The sequence below is a fragment of the Narcine bancroftii genome, chromosome 3 (assembly GCF_036971445.1).
Source record: "Narcine bancroftii isolate sNarBan1 chromosome 3, sNarBan1.hap1, whole genome shotgun sequence".
Lineage (NCBI taxonomy): Eukaryota > Metazoa > Chordata > Chondrichthyes > Torpediniformes > Narcinidae > Narcine > Narcine bancroftii.
In genome coordinates this window covers 144,753,457-144,776,017 of record NC_091471.1, presented here as the reverse complement: position 1 = coordinate 144,776,017, position 22,561 = coordinate 144,753,457, and the positions used below count along the sequence as shown (strand labels likewise).

Here is a 22,561-nt window from a genome sequence, read left to right as displayed (position 1 = left end):
ATTAAAACAAACTTCCCTCCTGATACAATTACCCTCCTTTGACCGGAGTCTACACTCTGCTGTTACTCTTTCCAACATTCAACATTTCCCCAAACGCTCTGCAAAGTATCAATAAGGAAAGTTAACTTTACCTAATAAATATCAGATGACTCAAGAAAAATATATCTTTATTTAGTCCACAATAATACAATCTTCATAAAGTTCTCTTCCAAAGTCATTTTCTTCTTAAAGTCCACGAACAAATTCTTCTGCCGTTTGTTTTGTCTTGAAAAACCACCGGTGGCCTTCTGACACCTCCACCCATAAAATTGCTGGGTAAACCATGGAGTACCTGAGATTCTTCGCCCGGAGTTGCCGCTTGACTTTGTCAAATTATTTTATTTTCTGCACAACCGCTGGGCTGAAATCTTGGAAAAACATGACCCTCGTCCATCCCATTTCAGAAGGGCATTATTCATTCTGGAGTATTCAAATGTTGCTCTTCAGACTGCTTCCAAATTCCTGAAGCTCAACAGCCTCACAAGGAGCGGTTGAGGTCGTGTATACTCATTTCTTCCAGGTCCAAAGGTTTGATGGGCTCTCTCAATCCATACTTGTCCACCAAGTGACTCAGCATGAAGTACATCGGGAATACAAGATTCAAAGAATTTAACTGCATCTCTTCCTTCAGTACCTTTTAAACCAATTACAGTACAATTCTGATTATCCAAAATGGTCAGGACTAGGCCCATTTCAGATAAACATTTTTTTTTCGGAGAACAGGTAATTTAAAAAAAAACAGCCCAGTAGTAACAGCAAATCACTTGTAACAGTGTTTATACAACAACAAATAAGGTAAGGCTTTTCAAGCATTAAAATTGTTTAATTCTCACCAAATAAAATGCTGGCCACCGCCGATCATCGACACTTCCCCACTGAGGCCTGGTTCATGCCAGGAGCCCGAAGGACCCGTTCCCTCCCAGGAGCTTGAGGTCCCTGCTGCTGCCAGGGCCCAAGGTCTGCTGCTGCCAGCACTAGGGGCCCGAGGCTTGATGCTGTCAGCGTCAAGAGCCCGATGACCCCGGTCAGTTTGGCTCCAAAAATATTTTGGATAAATGAAGATTTCAGATATCAGATATCAAATGAGGATTTCAGAGAATCCAATTTCACATAATTAGAGTTGTACTGTATACATATATTATTTTGTCTAGTAAGGTTCTCTATATGGTCAATCTTATCATGGAGCTTTTGTTTTTCAATTACTCATGTTTTGCTTGGTCATGCAGTTCTTCCAATTTCTTATTGTGTTTTCCTAACTCTCTTTCACCACTGTTCATTCATTCCATTGTTGGTGATTGATTCACCCATGTTTTTGATCGAGTCCGTTAAGTCTTTCATCACTCCTTCAACTTTTACAAATCGGTTCCAAAGGCTTCCACCTCTGATAGGATTCCCTGTGATTCCTGGGGAGAGGTTCCTGAAGTTGAGGCAGCTCTCTTTGGGCTATCAGTTGATGTCGCAGTTGAACTCGGAGCTTCTTCCGGCTTTGGTTTGTTTTTTTTTTTCCAGTCATCTTTGTTAATTATCAATATTTAGTAAACTTTTTGTAAAAGAAAAAGACAAAAAAGTACTTTTCAGCCGTCTTTTAAAAATCTTCACAGAGAGCTCGGCCAAAGGATGTCTGCTCAGTCTCGTCGCATGGCCACACCCCCCATTTCCTCCTGACTCTTGAACAATCCCCAGACTAATGAAGGCCAGCATATCATAAGCCTTCTTAGCTACCATATCAACCTGTGCAGCAATAATGAGATCTATGGATTTGGAGTCCCTGTTCTTCCACATGGTTAAAAATGCTGCTATTAACCATATATTCTGCCTTCAAATTTGACTTTCCAAAATGTATCACCTCACACTTATGCAGACTGAACTCAATCTACCACTTTTCTGTCCGTCTGCTCCATTGGGGGCGGTGGAAAGGTCCAAGGGAGCAATGAAGAAAAAGGGGAGGTCTGAATGTTTCCAGCAAACTTAGCCCATAACGCTCATTATATGCTATCAGTCAGGAGAGGAGGGGGTGGGGTGACGGCCTTGATGGTGACTGCCCGGTATGGTGACAGCCGGGACATTGATGGCTGGGATGGTGACTACCTGGGATGGAGATGGCCAGGACAGTGACTGCCCTGGAAGGTGACTGGCCAGGACAGGACCACTCAGGGCAGTGAATCTAACATCAGTGGTGGGCAAATTATTGGAGAGGATTCTTAGGGACAGGATTTGTGAGAATTTAGAGAAGTATAGTCTAAAGGGATGGTCAGTATGGCTTTTTTGGGGGTAGATTGTGCCTCAGGAGCTTAATTGAGTTTTTTAAGGAAATAAGAACAAAAATGATGTAGGTAGGGCAGTAGATGTGGTGAAAATGGATATTTTTAGCACTTTACAGTGGCTCATTAATGCTGTGCACACCATTGGGATGTTGGAGGAAACCTACTTGGACACAGGGAAAACCGACAGCATTGGAGGTCAGGATTCGACCAAGGCAGCATTTCAACAAGCAGCATCACATTTTGCCCCTCTTGCCATTGACCAAGTATGATTCTCCCTGTGGAACCGGGTCTGTAGCTCTTAACATATGATTATGTGATTCAAATATTAAAACTGATCACAATCCTATTCACCACTGATCCAACTTGCTCTCTTACAACTTAGGCCACTGAGTGTTAGAAATCTAGCAGGATTTCCTATTTATTGTTCAAAAATACAGCAGGTACTTGTAGTACTGACCACACATTTGCCATATTCTGGGAGAGTGCACAATGTTCACACATAACCCGGCTTTTGTTTTGCAGTGCATCACAACATTAAAAATGAGGAGTCTCCAGTCTGCTGGATTGCAGGACGCTTGCTACTAATGCACTAGTCACTAACAGTAATACTGTACAATAAATAAAAGAAAGCCTGTTCATTTAGTGCGGATTCACTCACTTCCATATAAAAAGACCCAACTTACTGCGATAATGCTAATACATTCTATTCAAAGGCAACCACACAGAAATCAGCTCAGCAGCATTACAAATATGTGAGGAATTCATGTTCAGAAGAAGATAAACAACATTCGATATGAGGTCTATTTCCTCCTCTGATATTCTTCCCCCGATTCCCAAAGATGCTCGTCTGAGCTGGGTTATCATTCAGCAGGTAATGCCAGAAATCTACTCTTTTTCCTGTGTGACCATTTTCCGTGTGTGAACATGTAAGCTTCTTTTAAAAGGGGTATATCACCAAACCTGATGCTAACATCACTGCTCACAAACCCGCATGCACTTGCCAGCCTGAGTTTCTGGATATCAATCAAGAACTTAAACCTTCGCTGATATGCTGTATCTGGTCTCCATCCATTTGACAATTGGGGGCTTGGGGCTAAGTTTAGTTTAGCCCTCACAGGAATGATCAGGCTCAACTCTTCTGGTGGCACGTTAAGCAGAAAAATTCTTGAAACCTGTAATGGATCATAAGCTTTTATAAAGAAGTAGGGCAGATTAATAAAATATGTTTAGCAATCTACAGAATTCTACCATTCACTGCTTCCTTGGATCTTTGAACCTGCCGCCATTCTAATTGCACCCTTCAGTTCCAGGGCATTGTTCAGTATACAGTATGGGAGAAGATTGCAGGGTGATTCTTGAGGTCGTCATTTAAACTTAGTATGTTGACGGTGAGAAGTTAATGGTTTTCGAGTTATTCTGTGCCCTGTGTGTCAATGTGATTGATCCTATATACTGTTCAAGGGTTCCTTTTATTGTCATGTAATAATGCATTAAAAATGTAATATACATGACATATTTCAACTGTTGTCTGCCATAAGGCAAACAAAGAGCATTGCTCAGCGCCTCTAACAATGAGAACCAAAAGAGGTTCTTTCAAAGACACTGTGTGTCCGTGGATTTGTCTCATGTTCACGTAGCCTTTGCAACCGAACAGACTCCAGTCCAAACCATCTGCAACCTGAGCTCCAGATCCAAACCTCTGACACGATCAAGAATCCTCTTTGGGACCCCTTCTTGCCCTCAGGACCCTCATGAATCCAGGTTCGATACCTGGTTTCCATGAGCCAGACTTCAGTAGCCTTCGACCGCAAGTCGCCAGCAGTTAGCAGCCAGTGTGGGTCCTTCAGCCACTGAAACCCTCGCTGGTCTGCTGGCATGGTCAATGTCCTGTCGGGTCAGAACTCAAATTTCTACAGCATCCTCTACCATCCCCAACTCCAAACAATCTGTTTCCTCCACAGTTATACTATCATTTTTCACTTCTATAGGATAATTCAATCCAGATATTTGGATATTTTGGCTGTAGACAAAAAATCTGCAAGTGATGAATCCTCAGGTTCCAAATCCTGAAGCCCTGCCCCAAGATCGCCTCAATGGTTTTTGACAGTTCACTGCTCACAAAGCCCTTGGAACTGTTTTTAATGATCTGATCATCAGACACATAAAAAGAGGCCAAATTATTTGAATTAATTAAAAATATATGACTATAAATGTACTCAAAAAGTTTAAATAACAAGAAATTAAAGCTGTAAAAATAACTTTTAAAAAATGCACTTTTGATTTTATCCTAATACTATGTCTGCCAGCCATTCCAAGTGTACAACAAAGGGGTTGGACATTAACTGCATCTGGTCATTTAGGTTGAGACCCCTGCCTCCATCTGACCTCCAGCCTGAAGTTTGTGTTTCAATGTGCAGGTACAGAAGTTACAGATGAGCTGACCCAGGTATTGCAGTTTGCCGATGGTTCTGCTGGAAGAAAGGCAAATCTGTAGAAAATAGGGGTGTTCCAACCCTATTTGAGACATGAACTAGCAGCCCCTTCAAAAAATATCGATAGTGCCAGTAATCCATGGTACACAAGTCAAGTCCCCTCTTGGACTCCCTCACCAGAGGAAACAGTTATTTCTCTTCAATCCTATTACCATACCTAAAACAATATTTGATTTTCTATATTAAAGGGGAGACAAATCTTTTCACGCAATTAAAAAAATTAATTTCAGTACCAGTCTGTGAACCATCTAAGTGGGATGCTCCAGTTGGAATCTAACTGGAACTCTAAATACCTGCAAATTCCAACTCACTTGAGATCAAGGTCAAAATCCCATCTGTATTTTTAATTAGCTACTGTACAAGTCTGTGAGGTTTTAGTGATTTCTGCACCTGGGCTTCTATTCATCGAAGTTCCAGGCTTTATAAATTTTTACTTGTTCTTTGATCCAAATAGGTGAGCTTGTATTTTCCTACTTTAAATTCTGTTGATCACGTACTGATGTATATGCTTAACTGTGGCACCTTGGTGACATCTGCAACTTCAGAATGTTAAAAAAGTTTGGAAGTTTATGGCTAACGCATCAACAAGTTTCTTACCCAACTTGTTTTAGACCTTGGATGGAAAACACTGCATCTTGCATATTTACCCTTAAGCTTATTTTTTATTGCTATTTTTTGTATGTGAATTCAGTTTGTTCCTTTTTTGGATTTTATTCTCATACTCTACTATGAAGATCTGACTAGCTAGTTTGCCTGCCATTTCTTTCAAGTGGAACAACCCTTGCCTATTCTAGTAAGATCTACATTACTCCTGGCCATCCTGTTTCTTTCAGTATATTTGTGAAAATCATGGGTTTCCATTCTTGATGTGTGAACATAAGATAAAGGAGCAGGAGTAGGTCATCTGGCTCATCAAGCCTACTCCGCCATTCAATATGATCATGGCTGATCTGAAGATAGGCTAATCTTCTCCTACCTGCCTTTTCCCCATTTCCCTTAATTCCCCTTCTATGTAAAAATGTACCTAACCTTGTCTTAGATATATTTACTTAGGTTGTTTCCATTGCTTCAATGGCAGAAAATTCCACAGATTCACTATCCTCTTGGAAAAGCAGTTCCTCTTCATCTCTTTCCTAAGTCTACTACCCTGAATCTTGAGACCATGTCCCCTAGATCTGGTATCACCCACTAAAGGAAACAACTTACCACCATCTTATGCTTTTCATTTGTTATGGCATGGACTAGTAGGGCCGAACTGGCCTGTTCTGTACTATAAGTGGTTATATGGTTATAATGCAATCTTACATCGTCAGTTCATAATATTGTACTCAGTTGAAAAATAGAAACAAAATCAGTAAAGTTCCACTCAAAAGGTCTGAGATTGAAATTGTGATGATCTTTTGGTTGACATCCTGTTATAATCTAAGTGGAAATGCTGGGGAGAAGGCATAAGCAGGAATTCACCCCATTTCCTGGAGGTCTCCACTGAAGTTGCAGTGGGATATCAGGAGAAGCCCTGCGGAGATTCTCTATCCAGCAGTCCCTGTCAGAAAATGTTAGTCAGCATTCTCAAGAATATCACTGGACCTGGATTTAATGTCTTGATTCATTGCTGAGAAATATTGTCGCAGCCTCATGCATCAGGATATTTGAAGAGGAGGGAAAGCCAATGGATGAAAGAAACAAAATATAAATTTTCTCATCAAAAAATATAGTAAATATAAGAAAGAATAATTTCACCCATTAATTATTTATAAAACTATGAAACCAAAGTCATGGTAAGGAGAAGAGTTGAATATGGGATCACTGTTGGAAGACAGCAGAAAATAATAAGAAGCAATGGTAAATTTTTGTGGTAGCTAATCTTCATGGATGTGCTTGCCAGAACTTCAGTGTGAAACAAAAATTAAAATAGGAAAGGATAAGTTGCTCTTTTGTGTAAATGTAAAAATGAAATGCTCGCTGGATGTTAAATAGTTTCAAAGTGGCCTAAAATTGTACCACAGTGCATAACCCTATGAATGATAATCTCTTCTGCCTAAAATTCCACTCCTGGCTATTTAAACTGAGGTATAATATAATATAAATATATATATATCTCTGCTAAAATAGCTGAGAAAGAGGTTCAGATAAATAAATTCCAGAAGCATTTAATATGCTGATATCCTTCAGCTCATATATGAGCTAGGGCCCTTAGAATGAGGCCATTCCCATAACTGGGGTATATGTTTAAATAATGGAATGAAGCAGGATTTCTTTATCCTATCTTGCAGACATTTAAGCAGATGGCAAGATAACACTGTTTCCATCTCATTAAAATAGTGGCTAATGGTGTCATGTAATTCTACAGACAGCAACTATTTTTTGGTTAAAATTTAAAAAAAAACTACGGATGCTGGAAATCCAAAATAAAAACAAAATGCTGGAGGACTCAACGTGTCGCATAAAATCTAAGGAGAAAGAAACAGTTAATGTTTCAGGTCCAAGACAGTTTGTTTAATAATGGCTTCCATGAAGACTGGGAGTGATTTATTTCATTAATATTAGGGTTAGGGTTAATCTGTACACTATACAAGTAGCATTTCTTCTTGTGAGAGCCTAAATAACCAATGATAACATCATATTTTACTGGGATATTTTATTGGGAGGTTAGATTGTAAGGGAGAGATTTCATACTATCCTCTCATACCTTCATTAACTTCTGATCTGACTGATCAGGGAGTTAGCATTCTCTCCTTCGAGCAATATAATTGGAACAAATCTAATACCTGTCTGTTGTAATTATTTGGAATGAACTTGAGCCTTTACTGATCTACTTAGCTCAGGCCCATACTTATAATGACATTACTCCTGTATTGACAGTGCTTTAATTATTGAAACCTTACAAGGCAATTTAAGATTGGGGATAATTACATGTAAAATCGTATTGCGTTACAATTTTGTGTTTCAGTTTAAAGGAGGGGTTTTCTCTTAACATATGTAAAGCACACTTAAAAAATTATAAATATGGCATGCAAAGTGTCTTTCCAAAAAGGCCCTTGGTGGGAACAGAGTACGAGCTGTTTTGAGTTGCTGTGATTTCACTGATGAGTGAGTCATCCTGTTAGTGTTAACATTTAGTTTCACAGTTCTCTGCAAATCCATCTGAATGCTTTGGCAAATCCCATATGTGAAAATGATTCATTGAGCAAAGAGGCGATTTCACAAATAACAAAGATCAAAGGAAGTACATGGCTGAATCCTCGATAATGCTCCAGGTGGCTCAATGGCAGAAACTTGTTTTGGTAAAACATGTGTCAGAGTTAAGAAGCAAGCTCACGGCAGGTACCCCCCACTGTTACATTGAATTTCACAGAGAAAACTTACTCTCAGCCATTCACTACTTTCCCTCAATGTAACATTGGCATTTGATTTGAAACAATTAATTGTCAGGAAAGCATTAACAGAACATCATTACAAACAGCTCACTGGAATAATGGCAATGCACATGCCACCATCAGTTTTAGGTAGAAATTGGATAGTGTTGGAAAAACAGTGCTGGCAATGAACTTGCCTGAAGGATAGATAACCTGGTGCTGAATGCATTGAGAACCTCATTGATGTCCCTTGTATTACTGCAGTGCTGGTCATGCTACTAACAATCTTAGACAGATCCACAAGGTGCTGAATTGTGAGCAGTGAGCACCAGTTGAAAATAGCTGGAGCTAACTAATGCTTTGCCTGCATCTGTGAAAGGGGAGATGAATGTAGCCTGAAAATCAAGAGGCAATTTATTCCCACTGTTTGGGAAGCTTGCAGTAAGTCATGTTAAAACAGAGAAGATATCACTCTAAATCTGCAACATGGTCTTGCTTCCTTGTGAATGAGTTGAAGACGAGGAAAGGGAAAATGGGTTCCAAGAAACAAAACTTTGGTGATAGAGTGGACTGCAATGCCTGAGGACATTGGCAGGAGTAAATGGCCTCAGGGTGGGGTGCTGCAAAGAATGATGTAACAAGAATGGCCTAGGCGACCAAAGGCATCAATATGCTGTTCGCTACAGGCAGAACTCAATGGAAAACAGCCCATCACTAACGCACCAGTATTATCCACTCACCGTGATTCAATTACATTTATTTTATCACCACATTCTCACACACGGCCCCACCACATTCTCACATACAGCCCCACCTCATTCTTACACATGGGCCCACCACATTCTCACACACGGGTCCATCACATTCTCACATACAGCCCCACCACTTTCTCACACACGGCCCCACCACATTCTCACATGCGGCCCCAACACATTCTAACACATGGGACCCACCTCATTCTAACACACGGGCCCCACCACATCCTCACACTCAGACACCACCACTTTCTCACACACAGACCTCACCACATTCTAACACATGGGCACCACCACATTCCACACTCGAGCCCCACCTCATTCACACACACGGGCTCCACCACATTCTAACACATGGGCACCACCACATCCTCACACACGGGTCCCACCTCATTCTCACACACGGGCCCACCACATTCTCACACATAGAACCCACCACATTCTAACACACAGGCTCCACCACATTCTAACACACAGGCCCCACCACATTCTAACACATGGGCTCCACCACATTCTAACACACAAGCCCCACCACATCCTCACACGCGAGTCCCACTTCATTCTCACACACAAGCTCCACCTCTTTCTGACACACGGGCCCAGCTCATTCTGACACACGGGCCCAGCACATTCTCAGATATAGACCCCACCACATTCTAACACACAGGACCCGCCACATTCTCACACATGGGCTCCACCACATTCTCACACATGGGCCCCACCACATTCTAACACATGGGTCCCTCCACTTTCTAATAAATGGGCCCCAGCACATTCTCATAGACAGGCCCCACCACATTCTAACACACAGGCCCCACCACACATTCTCACACATGGGTCCCACCACATTCTAAAACATGGGCCCCACCACATTCTGTGACAGAGTATTTTGAGGTGGTTTGGGAGGAATTGTTAGAGCAGCTTGCACACACACATTTAGCTCTGATTCACAAAAGTTCATTTGGTTAGTTTGGAGCAGGATAGTTGTCCTGAAATAAAGTCTGGAGAAAATGTTAAAAGAAAAGATGAAGGAAAGGTTGGAAAGGACAGAACTTCTCATTTGTATGTCATTTTTTAAAGAAACCTGGTCATGTGATTGCAAATTGCCTAGTCCTGAAAAAGAGAAGAGAAAAAGAGATTTTACCAGAAGCATGTATTCAAACAGTGGAATTTAAGGAGAGCAGAGGTGCCAAACCTGGTACGGAGGTCATGGATATTTTGAAGCCTTTTGTGTCTGAGGGCTTTGTCTCAATAAAGGAGGGAGAACCGCAGGTTCAAGTTAAAATTCTTAGAGATACTGGGGCTGCTCAGTCATTGTTGTTGGAAAGTATTTTAACTGTGGATAAAAGGACTAATACAGGGGAGGTAACTTTGATTAAAGGTGTTGGAGGTGAGGTAGAGTCAATATCGCTTCACAAGGTTGTGCTGAATTCAGAATTAGTCAAAGGACCTGTTGTAGTAGGAGTAATTCCAAAGCAGGATGTCTCATTTTTGTTGGGGAATGATTTAGCAGAGGATATAAAGTTGGATCAGTTTTAAGATTGACAAATCGGCCTAGTAAGGATATGGAAAGAGAGGATGGTGAGATATATCCTGCATGTGTGGTAACTAGGTCTGTGACTAAGGAAATGATGACAGCTGAAGAAAATCCAGTTGATAGAGATTTGCCCGGTACTTCTGAAGTACTTTTGAAAGAGCAGAGTCATTGTGAGGGTGAGGATTTCTCTTTGTCAAGGAAAGAGTTAATTCAGCAACAGAAAATAGATGCAGATCTTGCTCTCTTAAGGGAGAAAGCAGTAACTGAACAGGAGATTAAAGAAATGGTTTGTGGATATTACTTGGAGGGTGAATTGTTGTTGAAATCTTATTATGAGAATAAGGGTAGTGGGAAACAATCTGTATCAGAGGTGTTGGCTGTTGACAGAGTGGAAGAAGTGGTGGATCATAAGATTATGGAAACAGAATCTTGTGAGGATAACCATATAACCATTTACGAAGCGGAAACAGGCCATGTTGGCCTTTCGAGTCCGTACCGGTTCACTGATTTTGTGCGCCCTCTTCAGGCATTGGTCCCGGTAGATCTTCATTCAATAACGATGGGCAAATTCAATGCAGGTGGAATCTCAAGAGATTGCTTACCTTAAAGAAACGATAGTTCCTGTGTGCCTCTCTAACTCAACAATTTTGGAAAATTTGGAAGAAAAGTTAAGCCATCTTAAGTTACAAGAGCAGATGCAGTTCAAATAATTACTTCTGAAATACACAAATTTGTTCCCTGATGTTCCAAAAAAGACATCAGTGATTTACCATGATGTAGATATAGGAGTGGCAAATCTCATAAAACAGCACCCATATAGAATAAACATTCAAAAGAGTAAAATCATGGATCAGGAGGTGGAATATATGTTGAGGAATGACATTATTAGACCTTCAAACATGGATTGCTCTTCTCCTTGTATTCTGGTACCTAAACCAGATAGAACTGTCAGGTTTTGTACAGATTATAGGAAGGTTAATTCAGTAACTAAAACAGATGCTTATCCTATTCTGAGAATAGATGACTGTATTGATAAAATTGGCAAAGCTAAATTTCTTTCTAAGTTGGATTTGCTGAAGGGTTGCTGGTATGTGCCTTTAACTGAGAGAGGAACGAATATTTCAGCTTTTGTAACTCCATCCGGTTTATATGAGCATAATCTCTACCTTTTGGGATGAAAAATGCCCCTGCAACATTCCAGAGGATGATTAATTTTGTAATCCAAGGGTTAACCCATTCAGATGCTTATATTGATGACTTGGTCACAAAAAGTAACACATGGGAAGAATATCTAAGGCAACTGGACAAATTGTTTGCAAGATTATCCAAAGAAAACTTAACTGTTAATTTAGCAAAAAGTCAATTTGCAAATGCCATGGTAACATACTTGGGTTTTGTAGTTGGCCATGGCAAAGTTGCACCTATTCAAGTTAAGGTGAATGCAATTTCTGAGTTTCCTACTCCCAATGGCAAGAAAGCAGTGAGAAGGTTTTTAGGAATGCAGGATATTCTAGGAAGTTTTGCAGAAATTTTGTTGAGGTTGCTCTTCCTTTAACAAATCTTTTGAAGAAAGGGGAGAAATTTGTGTGGATGAAAGATTGTCAGGCAGCTTTAGAAAATTTAAGGGAGATGCTATGCCATTGCCCTGTGTTAAAATCTCCTGATTTTGACAGACCATTTTCTTTAGCAGTGGATGCCAATGAGGGAACAGCAGGTGCAGTTTTATTGCAAAAACATAACGAAATTGACCATCCAGTTGCCTACTTTTCAAAAAAATTCAATGTTCATCAAATGAACTATTCAACTATTGAAAAAGAACTGTTAGCTATGATATTTGCTCTGCAGAATTTTGACGTACATCTTGGTAACTCTCATGAACCAATTGTGATATTTACTGACCACAATCCTCTGGTGTTTTTGAATAAAATGAAGAATAAAAACAGAAGATTGTTAAACTGGAGTTTGATATTACAAGAATATGATCTGCAAATTAACCATATCAGAGGTGTAATAATGTGATTGTAGATTGTTTGTCAAGATGTTAAAATTGATCGAGTATAAAAATAATTTCAAAATTGAATTACTGTATTATAACATGTTATATATTATGTATTGTTATATCTTTAGTGATTTTTAAGACAGTTTAGTTATAATTGAATTTTAACTCAAGAGTTAAAATTCCCTTTATTGGGGGAAGGTGTGACAGAGTATTGAGAGGTGGTTTGGGAGGAATTGTTAGAGTAGTTTGCACAAACACATTTTAAAACACAGAATTTTTGCAGGACTTTTGCAGAGTGCTTTTTGCAGATGAGCAACAAAGTAGCAACATTCAGCAGCTTGCCTGGGAGAGCATGTGATCTTTGCAGGCAGGGGAAGGACAGTTTTGTTCTCAGAGAGGGAGAGTGTGAAAGCAGAGAAAGAGGACACAGAAATCAGTTCCAGAGGGACAAGCTGGCAAACTTTGGAAGGCTGACTGGTCAAAGGAAAACACTGGCAGTCAGAAAGGTGACCTGAAAGAAAGAGGATCATCTGGAGAACCCTGAAGGGGGCAAGTTTCATCAGCAAGACTGAGTGAGAAGGAATCAGTTGTGGATGTCCTGGAAAAGGCATCTCACTCTGAAAACCAGCAAGAACCCTCCTGAGTGGTAACTATTTACCTGTTAAGCACCAAAGCCAGGTGAACTTTGTTAATGCTAACTTCTGTGCACAGTACAAGAATTGCCTGCAACCAGTAAGATTGGACTGTGATCCAAAGAACTTTTCTAATCTTAAATATACATTACACAAACCTGCGCTTAGTATTGGAGGGGGGATTAAGTAGGTTAGGTAGGTTAAGTAAGTAGGTTAAGTAATAAGTTAAAGTTTAATTCTGTTTTCTTGTTCAATTATAATTAAAGACTACTTTTGTTTAAATAACCCTGTGTTGTGGTGCATATCTATTTCTGCTGGTTTTAGGGGTCCTCTGGACCCTGTAACATTTTTAACACATGAGCACCACCACATTCTACACACGGGCCCCACCACATTATAACATACGGGCCCCACCACTTTCTAGCACACGGGTCCCCCACTTTCTAACACACAGGCCCACCACATTCTAACACACATTCTAACACAGGAGCCCCACCACATTGTAACACATGGGCCCCACAAGACTCTAACAAACGGGCGGCACCACATTCTCACAAACAGGCCCCACTACATTTGCACACATACGACCCACCGCATTCTAACACATGGTCCCCACCACTTTCTCAAACACTGGCACCACCACATTCTCACACACGGTCCCCACCTCTTTCTCAAATACTGACACCCACGGGCCCCACCAAATTCTAACTCACGAGCCCCACCACATTTTCACACATGGGCCCCACCACATTCTAACAAACGAGCCCACCACATTCTAAAACACAGGCATCTCACAAACACATACACGGGCCCCATCACATTCTCACACACGGGACCCACCACATTTCCATACACGGGCCCCACAACATTCTCATATAGGAGCCCAACCACATTCATACACACAGTCCCAACTACATTCTAAAACACAGGCATCACCACATTCTAACACATGGGCTCTACCACATTCCCTCACATGGACACCACCATATTCTAACACACGGGCTTCACCACAATTTAAACACTTGTCCCAACACAGTCTCGTGCATGGGTCGCTACACATTCTCACACATGGGCCGCACCACATTCTCACACATGTGCCCCACCACATTCTAACACACGGCCCCCGCCACATTCTAACACACGGGCCCTACCACATTCCCTCACACGGACACCACCATATTCTAACACACGGACTTCATCACAATTTAAACACTTGTCCCAACACAATCTCACGCATGGGCCGCTACACATTCTCATACACTGGCCCCACCACATTCTCACACACAGGCATCACCACATTCTAATACACGGGCATCATCACCACATGCGTCCCACCAAATTCTAAGTCATGGGCCCCATACATTCTCACATACGGGCCCCATCACCTTCTAACACATGGGTCCACCACATTCTAATACATGGGACCCACCACATTCTCACACACAGGCATCACCACATTCTCACAGATGGGCCCACCATAATCTCACACATGGGCTCCACGAAATTCTAACATACGGGCATCACCACATTCTCACACACTGGCCTAACTCATTCTCACACATGGGCCCCACCACATTCTAACACACGGGGCCCACCAAATTCTAGCACACGTGCCCCACCACCTTCTAACACACGGGCATCACCACATTCTCACTCATGGGCCCACCACATTCTAAGACACGGGCCCCACACATTCTCACATATGGGCCCCACCACATTCTAACACACGGGCCCCACCTAATTCTCACACATGGGTCCACAACAGTCTAATACACGGGCATCACTACATTCTAACACACGGGACCCACCACATTCTAACACACGGGACTCACCACATTCTCACACATGGGCCCCACCACATTCTCAAACACAGGTCCCAGTACATTCTAACACATGGGCATCACCACATTCTCACTCACGGGCCCACCACATTCTCACACATGGGCATCACCTCATTCTAACACGAGCGCCCACCACATTCTAACACACGAGACCCACCACATTCTCACACACAGGCCACATCACATTCTCACACACGACCTGACCAAATTCTAACACATGGGCCCCATGAAATTCTAACACACAGGCTCCAGCACATTATAACACATGGACCTCAAAACATTCCAACATATGGGCCCCACCACATTCTAACATGCTGGCCCCACCAAATTCTAACACACGGGCCCTAGCACATTCCAACACACGGACCCCAACACATTTTTACACAGGGGCCTCACCACATTCTAACACACGTGCATCACCACATTCTCACTCATGGGCCCACCACATTCTCACACATGGGCATCAACACATTCTAACACACAGGCCCCACCACATTCTCACACACAAATGCACCACCTTCTCATACATGGGCATCACCATATTCTAACACATGGGCCCACCACATACTCACACATGGGCCCACCACATTCTCACGCACGGACCCCACCACATTCTCATACATGGGTCCCACCACATTCTCACACACAAATGCACCACCTTCTCATACATGGGCATCACCACATTCTAACACATGGGCCCACCACATACTCACACATGGGCCCACCACATACTCACACATGGGCCCACCACATTCTCACACACGGACCCCACCACATTCTCATACATGGGTCCCACCACATTCTCACACACAGGCCCCACCACATTCTCATACACGGGCATTACCACATTATAACACATCGGCCCCACCACTTTCTCAGACATGGGCCCACCACATTCTCTCACACAGGCCCCAGCACATTCTAACACGTGGGCATTACCACATTATTACACACGGGCCCACCACATTCTAACACATGGGCTCCACCACATTCTGAACATGGGCATTACCACATTCTTACACACTACTACCATGACTGTTTCACACATGGGCTCCACCACATTCTCAGACAATACCTTTCCCCCTGCAGCTGAATCTTGCACACTTGGCACCAGCAATAATAGACTGGCAGTGAACAATGCTGTGTCTTTCAGATCAGTGGCCTGGAAGGCAGAGTAATTGCAGTGTTGTGCCACCATCAGGGAGTTCAGTGAAGATTATGTCATATACATACTTAATTCCTCCCCATACCTTGCAGTTTCTCCTCATTTCAAAATCTATTCACATTTATTCGAGGTCTAAGCAGCTCTTAATTAGCCTCTTCCCTTACTCCAAGAGCTGACATCCAAGTCAGGTCCCCGCCACTGCAGAGTGAAGAAGTATCCCATTATTTGATCTGGTGCTCACTGAGAGTCGGTTCAATGTGGGGACCATATGTGGTGAGGTACTGGTTACAAGTAGCCTGCAGCTGATGTGAAATTACAAAGAGCCAAGGGCCATCTGCATAGATGGCAAGGTTGCATGGGGTTGTTCTAAATCAGTTTCTTCGTATGTGCCCCCCACCACCCTCCAGGACTCTGATCAGAGTTCATGGGCCCCATTCCGAGTGAAGTCGTCAAGTTTAGTCAGTTTCTTCTATACTTCTCTCCTACCAACAAGATAAAAATATTTTATGATTTCAACCTGTGGCCCCCTTCAATGTGCTGTGTCCCTCAAGGTGGGGGAAATGGGTCCTAAGGCCCCCGCTGAGAATGGCTGCTCTAGGGGACTCTCCATCATGTTGTGTGGAACTAATATGATGATAAAATAAATGGTCCATACACAATAGGCTGAGAAGCTTAAATTTGGACAGTAATGAAGCACTTTGGGGAACCATCAGCAGTGGCAAATCTTTCACTCTTCTGTTCCTGTGAATACTGGTTAATAAAGAGTGCATAGGTTCAGATATAATAATGAAGTTTCACCCGATTAAATGGCAAAACAGAACTGCATGTGCACTAAACAGCAAAATGTACAAATAGAGAGCTATGAAATCCCTTAGCCAATGGGTCAGATCAAAATTTTGCATTCCTAGCACATTTATTCATGATTTTTGTGGGATTATTACACACCTAACAGAGAAGGAAGTCTCTGTGCATTTGCTTCTCATCAGAGGGGGAGTTCAGTTAATCTGTCCACTAAGGTGAGGTTGAAACATTTAAATCTGTTTTCATCAGCTACGACAGGTGAATGTTCCACCTGAGTCCTCAATGTTACAGAAGCCAGTCTTCATGCAACCTGATTCATTCCACATGACATCCAGAAATGGATGGGAACACTCAATATATTAAAGACTAATGGACCAGACAACAGCCCTGTTGTAGATGAAAGATCTGTACTCAATTGTGGTAAAGAAAGGTGTATAGAAATCAGAAAATTAGGTACTATTTGATCCAGGGTAATAATCATGGGGACTTCAATTTACATAGACAGGGTAAACCAAATATCAGTAATAGTGTGGAGGATTAATTCATAGAGCTTCAAGAGATGGTTTTCCAGATTAGTACGTTGTAAACCAACATGAAGATCAGTTATTGTGCAACAACAAAGGGTTAAATGATACTTTTGGACTTCAGGTGCAATTAGGAATGGCAAGATTTTATATAAAGTTTGAAAGTGATTGAGTTTAATCTAAAACCAGCATCTTAAATATAATCAAAGCAAACCATAAAGGTAAGTGGTACTGTATAAGATAGCTATGGGGATTAGGAAATTAGATTGAAAGTTAACAAGCAATGGGCTAATGTTTAAACTTGGTGTCTGGCAAATATATATAATCCCTTTTTGGCACAAAAAAATTTATCAGGAAATGTGGACCAGCCATAACTAACAAGAAATGTTGAAGAGGTTTTTAGATCAAACTGAGCAGTGAGTGTGAGGATTTGGGTATATTTCAAAATTCAGCAAATTAAGAAAGCAAAGTAGAATACAAGAGTAATGTCGCAAGAAACATAAAAAAGACATTTTTAAAACTTTTGTAGATGAGGAAAAAAGCTATCTTGCAGAACTTCAGTTTCTCGAATCATTCGCACAGAACAGAGTTTGGAAATATAATATCACTGCTTATGAAAGGAAGACGGAAAACAGGGAATTACAGACAAGTTCGTTTGACATCAGTAGGCCCTTTTAAACTGCAGCACCCAGGTAGCCCTCCTGGGACTCGGGTGCATTTACTGGGTTTAGGGTGCAGGATGCATCTTTCAAATTGAAGACGAACCCACCTGTTAAATTGTCAATCCGGCAATTTAAGCAGAATCCTGCCCCCACGATGATGCTGGCAGAGCGGTTCCAGCGGATTGGGGGAATTATGGGCAAGGAAGACAGCCATTGCTCCCACACTCCCATATTGAATTGCTTCCACAAACCGAAGTGGCGTTCGCAGCACAGCACATCGGAGTCCCCCACTCTCTCCCCCAATCACGGCAGCGACCACTCTCCCCGTGAAAGCACCCCCAATCTTCCCCCCGCTCCCCAATCATGGCAGCAGCACCTCAGCCAGGGGTTTCCCTGTGACACATACATGCAAGCACTGACATCGGAGTAGCTGGGTCGGTTATTTCCCTTTTCAAACCATCAGACCAGGACGCCAAGATAAGTTTTAATGGGTTCTATCTGGGTTGACCCGATTAGACTTTTTCAAATTGCCATGTGCAAATTGCCCGGTTAACCCCATTTTATATGGCAGTTTGAAAGGGCCTTGTAATAGAGGAAATGCTATTAGGGAAATGGTAAAATGCCATTTGGAAAATAGTGATAGGATTGGGCACAGGTGATACAGATTTATGAAAACAACATGTTTGATAAATCTGGTGGAGTTTTATTTGAGGTTAATAATTAAGTCTAAAGGTAACTGTCGGTAATAGTATTCTGGGATGTTGTTTCTTGGGCCTTTCCTTGTGGTCAGCACTTGAGTTTTCTTGAGGATCAAGAACCAAATTCTTCAGGCAGATATGCCATAAATGAGTTTGAATTCATGAAGGAAGATCGCTTATCAGAGGGTGAATGAGTCATAGCAACTGCCTGGAGGTCTAAGAGTGGAAGATCTTCTGCTTACATGCCAATTGATTGTCAAGGCCTTCCAATTAATAAACATTCCTGAGTAACCTGGGAGTCTTGATAAATGTGTTCCAGTCTACATCAATGGAATACCAATTGGAGCTGCAAACTCAGTCTTTCCGGCTGCCTGCATGGTAGCCAGGTTACTATAATGTCTAACCTTCAAAAACATGCCAGTTGTCTTCTGTCTAGCCCTGTAAAATAAACCCAGGCATAAATGTTTATTTTTTACAACCAGTTGTGGAGAATATCAAGCAGGCCCATTAGACAGCAGATCTTCTTTTATGTTGCGAAGATCATCTAGCATCTGCCATGATAGCCTGAGCTTCCTGAAACATTAATGATCTAACATGTCAAGAAAATTGCTCCCATACCTGTAATGATAATGAGTGCATTGCCATATATATTGTACAATGTATATGTGCACCAAAATTCTTACTTCTTGTTGTCGAACAGGGACTTCACAAAAAAAGACTACAATAGCGTACAGTAAAAAAGACAATAAATACCAAAGGTAGATAATAAATATTCAAAGATCCTAGGGCAAGAAAAGAAGTGCCTTTGCAATAGTGCAGGTAGTCCTTCTGTGGTGTTGGAGAAGTCCATGATTGATGGATAAAGGGGAGGTTCAAGAATCTGATATCCCTTGGAAGGAAACTGTTCTTGTAGGGCTAATGTGTAGGGAATTGAACCCTACAAATCGAACCCTACCAAGTCATAAAATCTCTCCTGTGGTGTTAGCGAGCAGCCTTTGCTTTACAGACTGATTGATCTCATGGTTGTCCACTGTAGTCTGTGTCCCTGCATTCCCAGAGAGGGAGAAGCAATGTTTGATGACCAAGGTGGATTATCACAAAGTGCTGGCATTTCACCAAGGTAACAGAAATCTCAGATGTTCAGTAAGGGAAAAACAAAATGCAGCTCCTCCCACTACATTACCCAAGAAAGAAGGGCTGGAACTAAATGTTTAGTGTCAGATCATCTCCTTAGCCCCATACACACCACTGTAGTTTAGGCATGAATTTACATTCAAGATCCAGGAAAAGCATGTGCCCCAACCTTAATTCTGAAATTGTTGCTAAAATTGCTCTTTATGAGTAGGTATCACACAAAATTGACCCTCGTCTCTCTCTCTGGTAGGATAGGAAAGGGGAGAGGGGAAAGGGCCAATTGTACATTGGCATGTTTGATTTCAATCTGGAGATTGATCAGTTGAGAAATGTGTTTAATTATTCTACTTACTTTATGGTGTCAGTATGCATCTTTCACAGAAAATTAATTGGATGAAATAAAACAAATTAAAAGCCACTTTATCACTAGGATAACACATTGCCCAACTATGTCCATTACTTGTGATGCATGTTCATTGTAATAATACATTACAATGTTTGCCTCACCAGGAGCAATGTTTTCCTTGTGGAAATTCTGACTGAAATTTAAAGCTCATATACTCTATATGGACTCCTTCACTCCTAATCTAAGATGCAGCACCTTCATAAGGTTTCCAAGGTCAGATTTGAGAATACAATATCACACTGCAAAGTCTTGCCACTCCCTATTTCATTGAATTAGTGGAATGCAGAGTTTTCATTAATAATGCTCAAATCTTCTTTTTTGCTCCAAACCAGGTTACATTTCAGTTGCTCCCAAGCAACATTCAACATCATTGCAATGCAGTACAATTTCCTATCAGCAAATTGCATGAAATTAGTATGGTAAAAAATTCCCTGAATCAATGCCTCAATGCAAAGCACTGACCAGATGGAACGTTCAATCCCAAACCACCAGCTGACTCTTTCATGCAACACATGGTATATTGGAAAATTACAGGTTTCTTTCCTTACGATTTTCTCTACATGCCCATTAACAATAAAACAAACTTGTAGAAAAGGAGGTCCAGGTTCAAATAAATCACTCACTGCATGTGAAGTCACACTGATGCAACACCCCAAGTATTAGGCACCACACAATGCCTATTACAGTGTGTTGGCTGGTCACTGGGAGTGCATGAATGGATATATTTTCATTCAGAGGTAAAGGGCAATTGTATTCTCAGAGTAGAAAATTACAGAAAAAAATGCAAGCCCTGAATGCTGAATGGTGGTAGGTTAATTTGCTGCAACCGTAAATTGCCCGATTGAAAGAATCTGTGGGCAATTAATGATAGTTGAAGAGAATAATGTATGATCAGTGTAAATGGGTGGTTAATTGTTACTGAGAATACAATAGGATGAAGGGCCTGTTTCTCTCTATTTATGAATGAAAAAGTCATATAACATAGAAACAGGCTCTTCAGCCTATCTTGCCATATCCACCAAAATGGCCCACCCGTACTAGTCCCGCCAGCCAATGAACTGTGGCCACTCAAAAAGAATAACCAATCTATAGCCTTAAAAGCATATTTAATATCACACTTTCAGCTCTACAAATCAGTCTGCATGTTTCACAGGCTTACCTTGGAACTGGTTGACCTGTTGAACAGGATACGGATTCCTCTGCTGGTCCTTGCACTGTGGATGTGGTCTGGGGAGATGGCGTTGCATCTGTTCATGCTGCTGATGGAAGGAAAGCAAACCCATTGATTCTGGGTAAACAACTGTACTGCAACAGCCAGAGCAGTCCTGACAGTCTCCGGAAAAGTTGTAGCACAACTTCAGTCTACCTTCTCCAATACATTTTCTTAATTTAAAAAAAAACACAATCTTTTCCCATCAGCCACTAAAATTTAAAGTCACCTTTATTTTTCTTCCCTTCTTTTTGGATTTCTCCAAATCATTTGCACATTTGACCCAACTGAAATAATGGCCAGAGAACATAAGTGTTAGATCTTTGATGTAGGAAATTAACCCACAGTGTTAAAGGTCAACCAAAATCTTCTGAGTCATGTTCTTACTGTACAACCTGCCCTACTTGTGAAAGCTGAGTGTATCCTCCTACCGTGGTGGTTTTCAGAGCAGTGTTTTAGAACGTGTGACTCGAAACTAACACCAACTTACCCCCTCAAATGTCTTAATTTATAGTAATTTGCAGTAAAATTAACTTCATATAATCTTTACCAACTGTAGATTATTGCAGATAATTTAAAGTGCATTGAAATGCACTAAAGTAATCATTGTCCCTGCAGAAAGTGTCTTCCCTCTTGGAGAGTTCCTGACTACTGGAACCAAGTTGCATCTGGAGACCAGAACGACACCTGTGAAATGCAGGCCAATAAGTTTTCACAGATGTTTTCTCTTCACAACCACAAAGTGCCTCAGATATTTGTAGATTTCACGAGTCACAATTATAGAGTTATATAGCATAGAAACAGCCCTTCAGCCCAACTCATCCATACCGACCAAGTTATCTACATCAGGTAATCTCATTTTTTCAATCATATCCTTCAAAACCTTTCCTATCTATGCACTTGTCTAAATGTCTTTTAATTATTGTAATTGTACCAACCTAAACTACTTCCTCCGGCAGCTTATTCCATATACTCACTGCCCTCAGCATAAAAAAGTTGCCCCTCAGATCCTTTTTAAAATTTTCCTCTCACCTATAATCTATGCC

At 41.4% G+C, this 22,561-nt stretch overlaps 1 protein-coding gene and 1 long non-coding RNA gene across 5 annotated transcripts in view; both read right to left on the bottom strand.

Moving 5' to 3' along the window:
- maml3 (mastermind-like transcriptional coactivator 3) overlaps nucleotides 1-22,561 on the bottom strand; it is a 639,372-nt gene that overhangs the window by 14,138 nt on the left and 602,673 nt on the right. For 3 of the 4 annotated variants that reach the window (XM_069925342.1, XM_069925339.1, XM_069925341.1), the window contains one exon: nucleotides 21,465-21,564. In XM_069925342.1, the coding sequence (XP_069781443.1) occupies nucleotides 21,465-21,564 (100 nt within the window). The remainder of the gene's footprint in view (nucleotides 1-21,464; nucleotides 21,565-22,561) is intronic. The other variant, XM_069925340.1, reaches the window with a different exon arrangement.
- On the bottom strand, nucleotides 18,750-20,904 carry LOC138757664 (uncharacterized). The gene is made up of 2 exons (XR_011353797.1): nucleotides 20,768-20,904; nucleotides 18,750-19,203 (listed from the first exon to the last, which is right to left on the bottom strand). It is a non-coding gene; the product is annotated as an uncharacterized lncRNA (long non-coding RNA).